Source organism: Schistocerca serialis, chromosome 3, assembly GCF_023864345.2.
Source record: "Schistocerca serialis cubense isolate TAMUIC-IGC-003099 chromosome 3, iqSchSeri2.2, whole genome shotgun sequence".
Taxonomy (NCBI): Eukaryota; Metazoa; Arthropoda; class Insecta; order Orthoptera; family Acrididae; genus Schistocerca; species Schistocerca serialis.
In genome coordinates this window covers 161630554-161649655 of record NC_064640.1, presented here as the reverse complement: position 1 = coordinate 161649655, position 19102 = coordinate 161630554, and the positions used below count along the sequence as shown (strand labels likewise).

Genomic DNA, 19102 nt, shown 5'->3' with positions numbered 1-19102 from the left:
GTGAAGGGGAGCTGTGACGGGGAAGGGAAAAGGGAAGGAATCTTCACCAGACATTAGGGAGGGAGTTCCTCCCCAAATGACACACTAAAAACAGAAAATTTAGAATTGGAGGCCAAAATCTAAGTGGGGACCTACATGCCATAAAGGACGAAAGGACAGGCAGCAGAAACAAAATTGCAAGCAATACAGGGGACCAGGTGAAAAGCCAGGTCAACACTAGTCAGAACACCGAGAGAGGGCAAGGAGGGGGCAGTGGGGAAGGAGCTAGGGCATGGTTAAGGGAATCCAGCCAAGGAAGGAAGAATGGGCTGTAATAGCTCATGGGTGCCACACACTACCTCACAAACAAACTGAGCCCCAGGGGATGTAATCTTGTTTTAATTTTGTTCTTAATTAAGGTTTATTAGTCTACTGATAAACCTGTTAATTAAAATGTCACATAAGAATTACTTTCTGCAATGAACTGCGCACTGACAGAAAACATGGTGCAAAGTGTACGCCTCAACTTCTAGTCATAAAAAACAGCCATCATTAAAGTCATTTCAAGAAGATGCAGCCAATAATTGAACACAGTAATGTCAAATTCTATTAGTATGGCATACAATCCCTGTATTATTATTAATATATAATTTATCTGAATTTTAACATGTTCTTATGTTAGTATTTAAACACTGAAGACACTTTCAGCCAATTGCCACTGAACCACAGTAAAATATATTCAGTTTTATCAAGTGTCAGGCATTAATGGAGTGATGTTCAGCTAGTCTCCTCCAATAGTCACTAAGAATTTAGTAAAGAATATTCACAGTGGGCTATTAAGCCAGCCAGCCAGCCAGCCACACACACACACACACACACACACACACACACACACACACACACACTCACACTCACACTCACACTCACACTCGTATTAAGTGAGTTCTCAAATATTCGTTGCAAATTTTCTTCACTCAGATGTCACCAAATTGCTGGAAGTGATACAGTAATTATACCAACCGCCACTCATACCACACAATTCACTGAGTCTAAGTAGGTCATTTACCTCGTTTTCAGTAAAGTAACAAACATTGTAAACTGCAAACTCATCAATATGCGTCAGTAAAAAATAAATGGTCAGTGGCTGTAATTTAAACAACTTTGTTTTTCTGATTTATTACCATTATCTTTTCATTCTTCATTTAAACTACAGGAGACATCATAGAAAGCATTAAGCTCAGTAATCTCACAAGCTCCCTCCATATATAAAGGGGGGGGGGGGGGGGGAGAGAGAGAGAGAGAGAGAGAGAGAGAGAGAGAGAGAGAGAGAGAGAGAGAGAGAGAGAGAGAGAGAGAGAGAGAGAGAGAGAGAGAGAGGGGGGGGGGGGGGGTCAACAGTGGATTGATTACTACTGTTCACCTATTTTTTTTTACAGGCCTGTTCACACCATGGCCCTTCCTCTGTGCAGTGCACAGTTGTTTGTCCACACAGTTCATCTTTTTCTTCAAACTTCAAATAAATTATGTACAATATTGCATTGTTCACTATTCATAGTCACAAAAATTTCCACTACAACATTCAGAAAATATTTAAATAACAAATTCAAATTTAAAATTTGAGAAGGTTATTTTCAATAACTAAGCAGACGCAATAATTATAGTTGGATTAACTAACAGAAGTGGGCTACAGAGAGAGAACCAGGATGAGTTTTCAGATTTGCCACTTTGTAATGAAAAATATGGCACACACATGGAATAGTTACAGCGTAGTCCTTAACCCAGTTAATGTCCACTGTAAAATGGGACTGCTCTCTTTCAAAGATCACATAGAATGGACAAAAATATGGTAACACCCAATAATGCAAGCTTGAACATAAATGCAGATGCCAGCCAAGCCTGCAGGTTACACTATTGTATTTGACAAACAGCATCTGTGCAGCATCCTCAATAGGTTGCAAGTGTCAGTCATGGTCATAACAGTGTTCTATGAAGTTGAAAGCACATCATGTGAGAGCTAAGTGCATTGGAACAGGGGTACACTGGGTGTATTATGGGTGCTTCCATAACCATGCTATATGATGTGTTTGGTGTTTCAGGAGGCACCATATTAATTTCTACCACATACAGGGATTGTTTCACAACTTAAATTCAATTGTTGACATATAAACAAATATAAATACTGTACTAATTATAAACATTTGGAAGACAAAATACCAGTAATCTTGAAGCATGTATTTGTCTATCTGAAAACACGTTAGTAAAGCCAGCACTTAATACCAAAGTAATTAACAGTTTTGTCCAAGGCATTGGTTGTGACAGGCCACAACATTCAAAAGTGCCGCTACGTTAGTACGCGAACACGGCGATAGAGGCGCTCCGCAGCTCGGCCGAGCGCGGGAGCGCCACCTGGCTATGAACGGCGCCGGCCGCATGTCACGGCACGGCAGTCGAATGACAGATACGGAGTTAGTAATATGTAACCCACTAGTGTTTCTACTTTTGTATATCCACGCAATTTATTAGTGATTAAAGGTTATAACACTTTTTGGCGACGATGTCGGATATTTTTTTTCCTGCGTTGTGGAATAGTGTGTTCGTTTCGGGGCAGACATGTAACAGCTTATGCAAGCGCTTATTGAACAACAAACACAGCTGACGGCTGCTATTCAGGTGTTGTTGACGTCGCTTACTCATCGTCTGTCTTCCTCTTCTCCGCCTCCGTTCCCTCCTTATGACGAGGCCACTGAAGACTGGGAGGATTATGAGAAGCGTTTGCGGCAACACTTCTTGGCTTTCGGCGTTGTCGACGCTCCTATGTGTAAGTCGTTATTTCTCTCCTGGATTTCCCCACGGATCTATCAGCTGCTATCTCAGTTACCCCTCTGCGGGAACCTGCCTCTCTGTCCTTCCAAGAAATGTGTGACTTATTGTCTAACTATTACCGAAAAAACACCCATGTCGTTGCCGCCCGCGTGGCGTTCTACCAGTGTCGTAAACAGCCCCATCAATCTTACCGAACTTGGGCGGCGGAACTACACGGTCTGAGTCGGAAATGTCAGTTTGTCACGGACACTCATCATGAGTCTTACGCTGATTCAATGGTTAGGGACGCTATTTTACGGCTTGCTCCTGATAAAGAAGTTCGGCAACGTGCCTTACAATTGCCAAACCCGTCGTCGTCGGAAGTTCTCAGCATCGCTCAATCCTTTGAAGTATCTCACGCTGCTGGTGCGCAAATAGACGCGTGGTGTGATGTAGGCGCTGTCCAGACCACTTTCGACGCAGACAATGTGCCTGTTTCACAGGGAAACGACGATGTGGCGGCGGTGCACTCGCGTCAACAACGTCGCGTTGGGCCGTCACGCTCGCAGCGAAAACAGCAACCACGGAAGCAGGTTTGTTCCGCCCTTCCTTCTTGTCCACGTTGTTTCGTACAGCATGACAGAGCCGCGTGTCCAAAACGTTGGGCCACGTGTAATTCATGTAGGAAAAAAGGCCACATTGCTTCTGTGTGTCAGTCCCCTAAAGTTCCTGTCGACGAGGACGAGGCATCGGACATGGATGTTAACTGTGTGCTTTCTCAAACGAATAAGTTGTTTGTTACTGTTTGTGTTCTGGATAAAGACATTCGCATGCAAGTGGACACTGGCTCTGCAGTAACTAATTCTCGCACGTATTTGGAGTTGGGCTCCCCTCCCTTGTCTCCAGTTACGCGAAATCTACGAACTTATAATAAGCAGAAAATTCCTATTGTTGGCCAGTTTGATGCTTCCACTGCCTACAAGTCTGTTGTTAGGCCCCTCACGTTTTATGTGGTGGATCATGCGGGCACTGAAAACCTGTTCGGTTATGATGCTTTCCAGTTGTTCGGGTTCTCCATTGATGATGTGCACCTCATATCTGAGGACATTCCATATCAACAGCTGGATGGCTTGTGTTCTGAATTCTCGTCCGTGTTCTCTGCTGGTCTGGGTCGTGCCAAGGATTTTGAAGCCCACATTACTCTTAAACCTACGGCTCGCCCTAAGTTTTTCCGGGCACGCCCTATTCCAATGGCGTTGCGTGCACCTGTCAAAGCTGAGAGACAGGTTAACAGCTTCGGGGATTCTCCTTCCTGTTACCTCCAGCGAATGGGCACCACCCATCGTGGTGGTTTCTAAACCAAACGGGAGTCTGCGATTGTGTGGTGATTTTAAAGCCACTGTCAACGCTCAAAGCCTCATTGACACTTATCCTCTTCCCCATCCTGAGGAGTTATTTACCAAGCTCACTGGGGGCCAGTTCTTTTCCAAACTTGACTTATCGGAGGCGTACCATCAGTTGCCGTTGGATGCCTCTTCCAAGGAATTTCTCGTCATCAACACTCCTTGTGGGTTGTATCAGTACCAGCGGTAACCATTTGGCGTCGCTAGCGCGCCGGCCATTTTTCAGCGGTTTTTGGAACAGCTCACGGCTTCCGTTCCCGGCTGCATCAACTACCTGGATGACATTGTTGTCACGGGGGCCTCCACTGAGGAGCACCTTCGCAATTTGCGTTCACTGTTTCGGGTTCTGCATTCAGCAGGGTTGAAGTGCAATCTGGACAAGTCTCAGTTCTTCCAACCCTCCATTGTTTATCTTGGTTTCCACTTGTCCCGTGAGGGTATACGTCCTCTACGACAGCACGTTGCGGCCATTACCGCTCTACCCCGGCCGTCTACGGTCAAAGAACTTCAGGCGTTTCTAGGCAAGGTTGCTTATTATCACAAATTCATTCCCTCCGCAGCGGCGGTGGCTCATCCTCTGCATCAGCTGTTACGCCAAAACGTTCCTTTCTGTTGGTCCGCCGAGTGTGAGCAGGCTTTTGTCCGCCTGAAGGCTCATTTGCAGTCGGCGCCTTGTCTTGCCACATTCCGTCCGGGTCAGCACTTGGTTCTGGCGACTGACGCGTCACAGTCTGGCCTAGGGGCTGTTCTCGCCCATCGGTATGAGGATGGGTCGGAACGACCCATCGCCTACGCTTCCAAGACCCTCAACGATGCCCAACGGCGTTACTCTCAAATAGTAAGGGAGGCGCTCACTATCATTTATGCTCTAAAAAAGTTCAGCGTTTTTTGTATGGTTCTAAGTTTCACCTCATCACCGACCACAAGCCGCTGGTCTCTCTGTTCAGCCCCTCGGCGTCGCTTCCGGATAAGGCAGCTCACCACCTGCAACGTTGGGCCTTATACTTGTCTCGTTTTCACTATGAGATTCACTATCGCCCCACGGCCCAGCACGCCAACGCTGACGCGTTGTCGCGTTTGCCGATGGGCCCCGACCCGGTTTTCGATCGAGATGAACTACTCTGTTTCCACATTGATGAGGAAGAACGTCGTGCGGTCGAGGGTTTTCCAGTTACAGGTTCGCAGGTCGCGTCGGCTACTGCGCGGGACCCGGTCCTGCGTCAGGTGATCGGTTTTGTTCAGCGGGGTTGGCCGGACAGGACCAAGGGCCGGGCATTGGATCCCCTTCGCAACTACCATGCCTTGCGCCTTCGTCTGTCTGTTCGTGAGGGTGTTGTTCTTCTGGCCACGGATGGCGCATCTCCACGGGTTGTGGTGCCCGCCTCTCTTCGCAAAGATGTTCTCAAACTATTGCATGAGGGCCATTGGGGGATTTCTTGGACTAAGTCCCTGGCCCGCAGGCACGTTTATTGGCCCGGTATTGATTCAGACATCGCCCACATGGTCGCTGCGTGTGCTCAGTGTTCTACAACTGGCTGTGCCTCGTACTCTGCCCTCTCCGTGGCCTGATCCGGCGCAGCCGTGGGAACGGGTGCACGCTGACTTTGCCGGCCCCTTCCTCGGCACTTATTGGCTACTGTTGATTGACACCTTCTCGAAGTTTCCGTTTGTTGTTCGATGTCCATCGCCCACCACTGCGGCAACGACGCTGGCTTTGTCCAAAATCTTTGCGCTAGAAGGTCTTCCATCCACGATCGTCACGGACAATGGCCCTCAGTTCTCTTCGCAGGCCTTCCGTGATTTTTGTACTGGACATGGGATTCATCATGTTACAGCACCGCCCTTCCATCCGCAATCTAATGGGGAGGTCGAGCACCTTGTCCGCACTTTCAAAAGCCAAATGAAAAAATTCTTTAGTGATTTTTCCACAGATGACACTCTGTTGCAATTTCTGAGTTCTTATCGATTCACGCCTCTGGGTGATCGCAGCCCTGCTGAACTCTTGCATGGCCGCCAACCGCGCACTCTACTGCACCTGCTTCACCCTGTCAGGCCTTGTACTGTGTCCCCTAGTGCGGGAAAATACCCAGTGGGCGCCGACGTGTGGGCACGGGGGTATGGATCTCGCCCTAAATGGATTCCAGGGGTGGTCCAGGCTCTTCGCGGCCGCCGGCTTTGTGAAATACGTACGGACGACGGCATGGTTGTTTGCCATTATGACCAGATGCGCCCACGAGTGGTGGCCACGCCGGTACCACCACCCCTTCTTTCGTCTCCACCAGTCCGATAAGCCAGTCCTGTCACTGCTGCCGCTCTTCCGCGCGTGTTGCTGCCGCCGCCGTCGCTACCGCTCCCGAGTACGCCGGAACAGGCCCCAGTCGCGACGCCGCCTTCTCCGGGACCCATCTCGCTGGAGCACACCCCCAGGTCCACGACACCTATGGATGCTGCTCCGGAGTTTTCACCCATCATCTCATCCAGGAGGCACGTTCCACGCGCAAGCTTCCGTCCTGGACATTTTCGACCATACTCTCGTGTTTCTCCGCGGGATCTTCTCGGGGCCTCCCAAGAGGCCATAGATGTCTCCGCACTGTCCGTGTCTCCAAGGAAGTGAGTTTTTTTTTTTTTTCAAGGGGGGAAAAGTGTTGTGACAGGCCACGACATTCAAAAGTGCCGCTACGTTAGTACGCAAACACGGCGATAGAGGCGCTCCGCAGCTCGGCCAAGCGCAGGAGCGCCACCTGGCTATGAACGGCGCCGGCCGCATGTCACGGCACGGCAGTCGAATGACAGATACGGAGTTAGTAACATGTAACCCACTAGTGTTTCTACTTTTGTATATCCACGCAATTTATTAGTGATTAAAGGTTATAACAGCATTGTTTGTGTCCTTAAATTTGTTAATTTCATGACTTTAATTTGGCTTAACACTTATTCAAAGAAACTGTTAGAAAGAAATAATCTTTATGTAGTCAGTTAATGAGTTAAATTTTAATTGTAATTTCTGTAAATTTAACTTCAAACAATGTGTAGTTTCAGTACCTATTGTTTTGAGGATATATCTACATTTCATGGTTACTCTGCAATTCAGACAAGTACCTGGCAGAGGATTCATCGAACCATTTTCATACTACTTCACCATTTCACTCTCGAATGGCGCATGGGAAAAAGGAACACCTAAATCTTTCCGATCGAGCTCTGATTTGTTATTTTATTATGATGATCGTTTCTCCCTACATATGTGGGTGTCAACAAATTTTTGCATTTGGAAGAGGAAGTTGGTGATTGAAATTTCGTAAATAGATCTTGCCACACAGAAAACTGCCTTTGTTTCAGTGACTGCCACCCGAACTCGCACATCAATTCAGTGACACACACACCATTGCGTAATAACATGAAACAACCTGCCCTTCTTTGCAATTTTTTTGATGACTTCCGTCAATCGTACCTGGTAAGGATCCCACACTGCACAGCAATATCCCAGCAGAGGACGGACAAGTGTAATGTAGGCTGTCTCTTTAGTGGGTTTGTCGCATCTTTTAAGTGTTCTGCCAACAAAGCGCAGTCTGTTTCGCCTTCCCCCCAATATTATCTATGTGGTCTTTTCAATTTTAGTTGCTCATAATTGTAAGTCCTAGGTATTTAGTCGAATTGACAGCCCTTAGATTTGTGCGATTTATCGTATACCCAAAATTTATCGAATCTATTTTAGTACCCATGTGAATGACCTCACTTTTCTTTGTTTAGTGTGAATTGCCACTTCTCACACCATACAGAAATTCTCTCTAGATCATGTTGTCATTGGAATTTATCATCTGATGATTTTACTAGTCTGTAAATTACAGTGTCATCTACAAACAATCTAAGGGGGCTGCTCAGATCATCACCTAGATCATTTATCAAAATCAGGAACAGCAGAAGGCCTATGACACTACCTTGCAGAATGCCAGATGTCACTTCTGTTCTACTCGATTTACAGTCAATCATTACGAATTGTAACCTCTCTGAGAGGAAATCACAAATCCAGTCACATCTGAGACTATACTCCATACGCACTTGATTTAATAGTCACTTGTGAGGAACAGTATCAAAAGCCTTCTGGAAATCTAGGAACATGGAATTTATCTGAGCCCTTGTCGACAGCACTAGTTACTTCATGGGAATAAAGAGCTAGCTGTGTTGCACAAGAATGATTTTCTGAATCCGTGTCTGTTATGTATCAATAAGTCATTTTGTTCAAGGGGATTCACAATTTTCGAGTACAGTATATGCTCCAAAATCACACTGCAAATTGAGGTCAGTGATTTGGGTCTGTAATTCAATGGGTTACTCTTATTTCCTTTCTTGAATATTGGTGTGACCTGTGCTACTTTCCAGTCTTTAGGAACAGACTTCTTGTCAAGTGAGCAGTTGTATACGATTGCTAGGAAGGACGCTATTGTGTCTGCATACTCTGACCTGTGCTACTTTCCAGTCTTTAGGAACAGACTTCTTGTCAAGTGAGCAGTTGTATACGATTGCTAGGAAGGACGCTATTGTGTCTGCATACTCTGAAAGGAACCTGATTGGTATACCATCTGGACTGAAGACCTTTCTTTCTAAAGTGGTTTGAGTTGTTTCGCAACACCTAAGATATCTACTTTCATCTCACTCATGGTAACAGCGGTTCTGGTTTCAAATGCTGGGATATGTATGTCATCTTTCGTGAAGGAATTATGGAAAACTGTATTTAGTAATTCCGCTTTAGTGGCATCACCATTGGTAACATGTTCATCACTATTGCACAGTGACAGTATTGACTGTTTTTGCCACTGGTGTACTTTTCATACAATCAGAATCTCTGGGTTTTCTACCACATTTTGAGACATTTCATTGTGGAAACTATTAAAAGCATCTCGCATTCACACCCGCACTAAATTTCAAGCTTCAAGGCCCAATTTTTTGTCCCAAGACAGTCCACAGCTGAGTTTCAGACGAGAAACCTGTTTGTTAGAACAACAATGCATCAACTTAACTGTGAAATAAGTGTTAACACAATTAGGCCAGTGTTAAAACAATGGGCATGTCTCCATATGTACCTTTCTATTCTTCAAGAACTGTGAACTTTGTGATTAGGTTTTTATTGCTCATAGATATTCAACAGTAAACTATTGTAGCAGTATGTGGATGCTTGCCTGAAAACTATTAATGAGGCTTATCGAAAGTTGAACACTAGTGCACTGGCCTTCTTGAATGTGTACAAGGGAGGTTGTGAAAAGAGAAAAACAACTGTGAAATGCAAATGTGCACTTGTCAGGTACATCATTTACAGTAAACAGTACTGCATTTCCACACCGTATTTTTTTCAGCCATCATGTCAACACTGAGGGCAAGAAAGAAGGCGAACTGTCACACTATGGTCCAATGTTTGTTCCCCAGTAATGCTATGTTCTAATATGACAGGCCCCCTATTCACACAGCTATCATCCAGGACTGGTTCTGTGAGCAAGAGGATCTGTCTCATCTCCCATAGCCACCCCATTCATGGAACCTCAAAATTGAGCCATTCTGGTTTACCTTTGAGTGTGATCACTATCCACCTCCAGCATTACCTGAACATGTCACTATTTTGCACGAAGAATGCTTTAACAGTACCTTTAAAACACAGGAGCTGTATTTACTCATTTCAAGATGACAAAGCCATTTTGAATGCCAACAATTTTCCTCCAGTTTCAGGCATGGTAATGTGTTGTGTTTTTGGCTTTTTGATGTTTTTGTTACTCTGTGTATGATATGAATTTACCTCTTGTGTAAATTCAATATTTTCCAGTGAGTGTTATAATGTCGACTCACACATTAAAATAGTTTTAATTTTCAGTAAAGTTATTTAACAAAAATATTTTTATAAAACTATGTTCTGTCCTTATGCACATGTGTTGACGTATTATATGTATGACTAGTTCATGCATAGGGAATGTAGGACTGCATGAAATTTACAATCTGGAGGGATGTGCCTCCTCAACAAAAGGTTTGTGCCCAGGAGTGTAAAAGGTGGTTCAGTGTGAAGTAGCACAAAAGATCTTTTGTGGTAGATACAGTTGGTGCCATCATCCCAATTGTTCCCATCATGAGTGCTTATTGACTCAAAAATTGCAGCAAGTGGATTAATTATGTCTGATGTGGATGTACATTAGCAATTATACCATGGCATTTATAGTTTTTCCTCTGAATTTTAAAATTCTGAAGTTAAGAAGATTGAAGAGCATTTTACATCAAGGGCATGATCATGAATTATGACTTCATACTTTTTGCAATGTAAGACCACCACAGCAACCTCTTTCAGTACAATTAAAGTTTAGTACTGTACACACTAGCACGGACCGGTAACTTAATGTTCAAGTAACAATTATTCTAATTTCAACTGTGTTGAGAACCCATTTTTCTCCCCGGTTATTTACCCATCTAGGTTCATCTTCTTAGTGCAGAAATATTCCACTCTAATTCTAATGAATTACAGAACCATAACTGTTCCACCTTTTTGTTAACTTTTGTGGAGTAATTTTCTAGTGTTTACTCAGTTTCATACAAAATGCTCCATGCACTCTTAAGTGAATATTTGTATCTCAAAAGAACAAGTGCAAGAAAATTAGCATTCATTGCAGTGCACTATTTCAATTCTTATCAAAATCTTTGCTCAATGGAGTAAAGGTAACAATAGAACAGTGAACATAAAAAACCAAGTAGATGTCATTAGATTTTGATATTTGCATTAACATGTTTGTAATAGTGTTTTCATTCATACATTATATATTACTATTCTGTCTTGTTATACATGCCCACTTGCTGTTTTTTAATGTACATGACCACATATTTACTTTCCTACTTAAATACCACTGCCTCAATCCCTGCTAGTGTAACTACTGCTCCCTAAAAATACAGGCCTTCTGATTATTAACTGTAGTATGATAAATTTCCATTAACACAGTCACAGTAAAACTTTACACGTCTGTCAAAGCAGTTACATTATTTGGGACTTCTTGTCCTAGGAATCAATGATACATCCTCTATGTATTTATTCAGTAAAAATGATACGGTATGTGTCGCTAGAATTATATGCTATGACTAAATGCAAGAAATTTGTAAAGATTAACTCCCTGAATACCTCTTAAGATCTGAAGTTTGCTCAGATAACCTTCAAAATGGAGCACTCAGGAAGTAAGTGAATGCTGATTGGCTGTGCACGTGTGTGTGTGTGTGTGTGTGTGTGTGTGTGTGTGTGTGGTCAAATGCACAGAACTAGTCTGAACTAACATACATTTGTGAATCCAATGATAATATTACATCAAGCAGATGAGCTGTGGAACTTTGCACTTTCTGTATCATGATTCATGTTCATGGCTGTCAAGGAAGCACAAAATTAGCTTAACAGACATGATGAAATGTGGACTACTAAAAAGCTGACCTACATCAAATGAGTCCATAAGCCTTCACACGGATTGATAAAACTATGTTGTGAGAAATAATATTAAAAGGAAGCTGCTATTATTGGTAGATTTCACCATCTAGTGGAAAGACTACCTTGACTCCTCAAGTGGGTGTTGGACTGTTAATATTTGAGGATGCTTCAGTCTGGTCAATTGAAACACTCCTCTTCTTAATAGATCCATGATTCTCTCCTGTTCCATTTTTGAGCAGCGTTCCATGGCGCGCTTTTCAAAGACAAATATTGACCCATCTTGTTTTGTTGATTTCTTATAGCCTTTATAAACTTTCCACAGCTGACCTTTAAAGAAAGAGTAATCTCTTTCGAGTATTTTTCTGTATTACATGAAAAATTAACATTCATAATGTGCTACATAATGCAAAGAAAACATTTGCTAAATTCAATCAGCAATTATATGAAGTGCCCAAAATTTCAACTCATTCAAGATAAAAATAGTCACTTTACACTGAAATATATAAACAAAGATTTACAATGTACTGACTCTGCATAAGCACAAAAGTTTATATAGAAGTAATTTAAGAATACTTCTGAAGGTTTGTGGTGGAAATATCAACTTACTCGGTCCTGCTGTGCATGTATAGGATGTTATTTCATATTCTCTGGTAACTGGATTACCAGGTAGCACCCCAGACAACTGGGACACTGTTGTGCTCACTGTTGAATATAGTTTATTTATAACATCCATTCTGAATGTGCCTGAAATACATAATTTTTTCATGAGAAAAGTCATGTTACAAATATAGAAAACTGGCCAGGGATGTTGCTTAATGATAATTTTACTCACGAACAAAAATGAGAAAATATCCTTAGAATCAGAAATTGACCATTGCCTTTTATTTAATATCTGAGATTATATCCACACAGTAACAAGACAAGCAAAAAATGTATTTATTCATTTTGAAAGCAATTACGAAACATCTTATGTAGCAGAATTCAGACACAAAGCTGAACAACAGTGTTTTTAACTCCCTCATTGAAATAAGTGCAAAAAGTTTGGCTAAAACAAACAGTATCACATGATTAGTTGACCATTGAGAATAAACCAATGACAAGTATCTTGCAACACACTTTTCTACTAAACATTAAGGTTGTCTTTAGCACTGAAAGGGGTGCACACCACTGCAACAAAAAATTTTGACCGCTTACCCAGTGATATAAAATGTCTAACAGACAGCATGGTGCAATTTGAAAATCAATTGAAAAAAAAGTTTCTCCTTGACAACTCGTATTCGTAGAAGAATTGCTATGTTTGTGATGTGTGAAAGGTGGTGGGTAGCTAACTCAATCTGTTTATCTTGTTTCCATTTCAGGGGGGAAAATGTATGGTGATGTTTAGAGTACAAATTAATTTGCAATATGAATGTAAAATTACTCATTTCACATCACATGACAATTTATCGTGCAAAATGATCCACGGAACATTAAAGTAACCAACTACCATATCAGGTAAGAGTTAAGATGCGAAGTTTGAAATCTTGCCTAACTTGTCCTTACAAATATCCCAAAGTAATGAGATTTGGCCCCCATTTCATTGAGTAATGTTGTTCTTGACATCAGCTAGGTCATGCAATGTAATTTCATGAATAAAATTTAGAAATCACTAGAAAATTGCTACAAAGCCAAAGTTATAGTATATCCAGAACAAAATGCAAGTCTCAAATGGTGAAAGGGTCATCATTTAGACAATTCTATATGGTTGGCTCATAAGAAAATAAATTTCAATATTACTGCTCATCACATTGCTGCCCAATAGTCTAGGACACCCCCTCCTCCCTTTTTTAATCCTTCAGCAGATAAGCTGCTCCTAAGGCCAATATTTTATTGGAATAATATATACGTCACAAAAGAATTCCTTTAAAATCTTTAACATGGCTGGAAGCAGCAACTGTAGAATGCACTCTTCGTGAGGGAAAGGTGGAAAATAGTCAAATCAGATGCAATGACAAAAAGGTTTGATGAAACCCCTTGACATAGATTTTGACAAAAAAAACATCTTCAGAATGATTGACAGTGGTTACATAATGTGGATTTATGTAAAAAAAATTCAAAGAAACTAATATAGATAAAGTGCAGCTGTGAAGCACTTTCCAATGACAGTCAACATGTTTTGATTTTTTTATAATGGAGGTAAATTTTATCATCTTTTGCATCTTGTGGCTACATTTTTAATCTAACTCCACAACATTATGTAACTGGTGTTAATCACAGATCCTTTTGAAGACAGACATCAAAACCTAGGTCAAGGGGTTTTATTAAACCTTTTTTACTGTTGCAACTGCTTTTGCTGTTCTTCACCTTTTCCTCATGAAAGTGATTTCATGACCAAACCAAAGACACCACTGTAGAAAGTGCAGAAAATCAATTTCAAACAAATTCTAGAAATAGGAACCTGCACATCCTAAATACTGTGGAACCTTGTTTATCAGGCCCTCATTAATCCAGATCTCTGCTACATTCAGGTCTGTCTTTCAGACAGTAAGTATACAATATTGATAATCCAGATGTAATAATTGCTCGATTTGTGATGACAATCATTGAATTCAAAGTCAGTCAAGTGCCATACAAGGATCCTGGCACTGTCAGTGAGAGGATTTGCCTGAAGGCCATATGATTTGTTGACCATCACATCCATGTACAGACAAGCAGGTCATTGGCAACATCAAAGTGAAATTTTGACCAACTACTGTCACTCAAACTCAGGACCTGACTTCTGTGAAGTTTTGAAGGTAGGAAACAAGGTACCAGCAGAAACAAAGCTGTGAGGACAGGCTACAAGTCGTGCTTAGGTAGCTCAGATGGTAGAGCACTTGCCCACAAGAGCAAGGTTCCAAGTTCGAGTTTCAGTCCAGCACAGTTTCTATCTGCCAGGAAGTTTCATATCAGTGCACATTCCACTGCAGAGTGAAAATTTCATTCTGGAAATCTGTAAGTGTCAGACATTTATAGAACTGCATCTGTGTGGTATCCTATGACTGAGAATCATGTAAGCCCTGGAAAAATCCATTACCAGATATTTTGGAGTCCAGTAAAACAGTGTGACAATGTTCACCCAATTGAGTATGTTGAAGCATTGGCAAATATTCCAGGATGCTCAGAAATAGGTGATGTTAATGGATGGCTGTGAAACAACAGCCAGAGACTGGCTACAATATTATTTCTGACATTATTACTGTTTATGTTGATCTGCAGACGATGACAATGGTGCTAACCCATGTAATTCTAATTTTTCCATGAACCTTCGATAATATGAATGACATTGGTCCCGTCTAATACAAAAAAGCAAGGTTCCACTTTAAGTGAGAATGAGGAAGACGTCTTCAACCATAAGGATCACCTTAATACCAAATGGCCATTAAATTGTCTCCATTGCCTGTAAACTCTCAAAGACAGTACCCTACAGTTTAATAAGAATCAAAGTAACTTAACAGTTCTGACATTCAAAGTATTGCAGGCAGAGGGCAGAGGGGAAAAAAAAAAAAAAAAAAAAAAAAAAAAAGAAAGAGAGAGAGAGAGAGAGAGAGAGAGAGAGAGAGAGAGAGAGAGAGAATGTTTAGCTGCATGCATTTCTTCCATTCAACCTCCCATTTAAACTCAGCCCAACACATCACAATATGAAGCTCTATGCACATGCGCACGCATGCAACAAATTTACCTGAATAAGATTGACAGCTGAAACTGGTAATTGAAAGAATAAATGCAATTATGTCTGGCAGTAACTATTAAGAAACTTCACCAAGCCCATAAAATTTACAACATGTGGTTCTTTCAAAAACTGTCAACTCATTTTATGGGTTACATGAGGTGCTTCCATGAAATATAATCTTTCCCAATCTTTGACAATGGGGAGTGGGAGTGTTAGTTAAACTTTATTCATAGATGGTGTAAGAAATCATCTAATTCTGTGGATACTTGGAGGAATATATCTTTACACAGATGTAAATGGACAGCTCATTGTTAAGTGCGAACAGTGACTGTGCAAAGGGATTTATCCAATTATGAAATAGTGAAGTTACTTTTGTGGGAAGAGGTTTTAGAAGATTTAGAGAATGGACAAGAGAATTATGAACAAAGTTGTGTAAATGAAAATACACAACTGATTACTTAATATTACTCAAAAAAATTATTTTACATTATTTCTGTTAGACTGTTAGGGTTAGCATCAAAGACTAATCTTTTCAGCAGACTAAGTATATCAAAGTTAAAAAGATTAATTTCAGTACACACAGTTTGCTGCTTCTATTACCTGTGTTTATGAAGAGAGAAACTGATCACCTACACACATCAACATGTGTCATCAATTACATATGTTTGATATTCAGCTGTGCTACAGCTTTTCAAACCAATGAAGACAGGAGATATGGAAGCACACACACCTACATATGTCAAATTATAATAATTGTAGAAAAGAACAAAACCTCATTTATTACAGAGTTCATGGAAGGCACTGAAATCGGGCATTTCTTGGCCTTCTTTCTGTATGTTCACTGCAAGAAGGCCAAACATTGTAGGTTATTCTCATCATGCATCCAGAGACAAGTTGCAATTTTGCCTCCAAGTAATGAATTTCTGCAGTGCAATCACACTTACTTGCAACTTATTGACAATATTAAGCCAAAAACATCAGGAAGATTTCATCCACTCTCCAAAGTGCTTCTCTTCTACAAAAGCCTTTGATGACAGTGCATTCCGTTTTCACTCTAAAAACTTACTACAGATGCAAGTGTCATTGAGGGACTTTTCAGGTGTCTACGCAAAATACACCACAAATATGCCTTTAATTTTTACAATGTCACAGAAGCAAGCAGTGACCATGTGCTCAATTGAGCTTTGTGTTAGAAGGCAGGAAGTCATTGTCAGCAGTTATGAGTCGCTGGCCGGAGTGGCCGTGCGGTTCTAGGCGCTGCAGTCTGGAACCGAGCAACCGCTACGGTCGCAGGTTCGAATCCTGCCTCGGGCATGGATGTGTGTGATGTCCTTAGGTTAGTTAGGTTTAATTAGTTCTAAGTTCTAGGCAACTGATGACCTCCGAAGTTAAGTCGCATAGTGCTCAGAGCCAGGTAGTTACGAGTCTGCTGTCTGACAATCCATTTAACAATGAAGCAAATTGTATTTTAGACACCATAAGCAAATCAAGACAATTTAGTTGCAACTAATATGAAAAGAGAGAAATTATATAGATTAAATGTAATTTGTTAGAAATTAAATGGAAGGACACAGGGATGCATATTCACTGTTCACAAGACATGTCAATGTATGGTATCACAAAAAAGATTGGCATACATATACTGACAATTTCCAACATAATCCTATAATCTGAATGAGGATAGTATTTAACTTGCAGGCTAATGTTTGCAGTAGAACTTGTTTTGACACAGATCAGTGAAATGGTGACAATGTTTATTCACCAGGTGGTCATGGGAGTGTCAAATGCATTTCGATTTTACAGTTCAGTAGACAACAATAAAATCATGAACTTTATTACTACATTTGCAGCTGAACTCGGCATGAGCAACAAGTTAGTATATCTTAAACAAGGTGGAACTAAATGTCGATTGCTTCTTTAATCAAGCAGCTCCTCATGTGCCCTTAAAAGGCTGGATGGATCCCATTCCAGCTATTACCACCCAAAAATTCTGAGGTAGTTACCAGAAATCTAACCTAGGCCGTTTGTCTCTTCAGTCAATAATGTTAACCACTAGACTGTAAAGGTGGATGTGCAGGTAAATTAACAGAGGCATATTCAGCAACACATACTGTCACTTAAGTATGCTGTATGTTTCAAATATGTACTTCCTGGTGCAAGGAAGATCCAAGAAGTTTCGCAAAGAGATACATAACCTTTGCGAGCAATGTGATTTTGCTTTAGGTATGAATTTTTTTCAAAATCGACCACATGAAGCAGCAATAGGATAACATGATTTGATACAAAGCATGTGAAGAATCCGTACAAATAAGCTACTTTTATTTTCAATGTACATTTTCCAATATGAAACTTTTCATATTTTTCAATCACACTGTCTTTGATTATCCTCAGACCTATTAAGAGAAACATCTATTTCAATATAATGCAGTAAAAGGGAGTGTTCAGATGGCAGAAAATTTGTCTGGATGTTAAATGCCACCAAAGCACTTACCTGAATTTTGATAACAATGTTGTTTCTACAGCCAGGTACATGCAATAGGCCTTTTACTGGTAGTATTAACTGGTTCATACATGGTCCCTCCAAAATCAGTGTAAGTCCTGGATGGAACAACAATGCAAAGACTAAAATAGGAGTTCAGCAAAATGTCACTGGACAATCACTCAAAAATAATTGTATAAGAGCCATCCTGACAACACATTGAAATATCATCCCTAACAATTTATGAAACAGATCACACTTATCAAAAAACATTGCAAGTTTTACCACATCCCTATTCCCATATGTTAGACCACAGAGCAGCTCAAACTAGTTGTTGCACTCTTGTTTGAACATTAAATGAAAAATATAAAACTTGGGACACCATAACTTGAGCACCATAAACATGTTCTCTCCCTGGAGCAAGCAACCACTTTTAAGCAAACTGTACTCTATGCACAGACATGTTACAAAACATACTCTTAATGTAATGGTTGTTGGCAGCTCAGAAAAAAGTTATACGAATGCAGCCTCTTCTACTGTTTGCCAAACCTCAGGAGTCATTGTTTATTCAGTGGCTTGACCATGGGTGAAAGCAAACAATGGCTTCACAACTGCTGCTCTTGGGATCAGAATGGCACTCTTCAGAACTGGGGCAAAAAGCTGAACTATACTGAGAAATACCAAAGACATACCATCAAAAACTGGTGATATGAGAAACAGCCAGTCAGGAGAGTGTTCATGACAGCATGAGTCATCCACCCATTGCTACCTATAGCAAGGATAAGCACTTCTATTGGGAGCTTTTCAATTGCTCACTCACCCTACAGTTTTAACCTCACAATCAGACACTGGTTCCTGCACTTTAAGCAATTGGTTGGTGGACAGTGGTTCGATAAAGAAACTTAAAACCACCATTGTCAACCTCACTTCAAATCACATGCTGAACATGAACACAGGAGAGATAAACAAGCTGGTGTAAAACTGCAAAAAATACTTGTTGATCAAACCTAACAGTAACTAATTTAGCAGCCCACTTCTGAATTGCTTCAGTCTTTGTTTCATCCAGCCTGGTGGAGATCTCAAACATTCAAGCAGTGCTACAGAATGGGTCACATTAGTATTCTTTATGCAGTCTCCTTTACAGATGAACCACACTTTCCTAAAATTTCCCCACTAAATTGATGTCCACCATTCACCTTCCCTATTGTCACCCTCATAAGCTCATTCTGTTTCATGCCACTCTGCAATGTTATGTCTAGATATTTAATCAACATGACTATCTAGCAGCACATCCCAACGCTGTATTCGAACAT

At 41.2% G+C, this 19102-nt stretch overlaps 1 protein-coding gene across 4 annotated transcripts in view; it reads right to left on the bottom strand.

Moving 5' to 3' along the window:
- LOC126469872 (SCY1-like protein 2) overlaps positions 1-19102 on the bottom strand; it is a 192540-nt gene that overhangs the window by 144247 nt on the left and 29191 nt on the right. For all 4 annotated transcript variants that reach the window (XM_050097191.1, XM_050097189.1, XM_050097192.1 and 1 more), the window contains 3 exons: positions 17802-17908; positions 12226-12363; positions 11742-11946 (listed from right to left, as the gene is read on the bottom strand). In XM_050097191.1, coding sequence (XP_049953148.1) covers positions 11742-11946; positions 12226-12352 — 332 coding nt within the window. In that variant the 5' untranslated portion in view covers positions 12353-12363; positions 17802-17908. The remainder of the gene's footprint in view (positions 1-11741; positions 11947-12225; positions 12364-17801; positions 17909-19102) is intronic.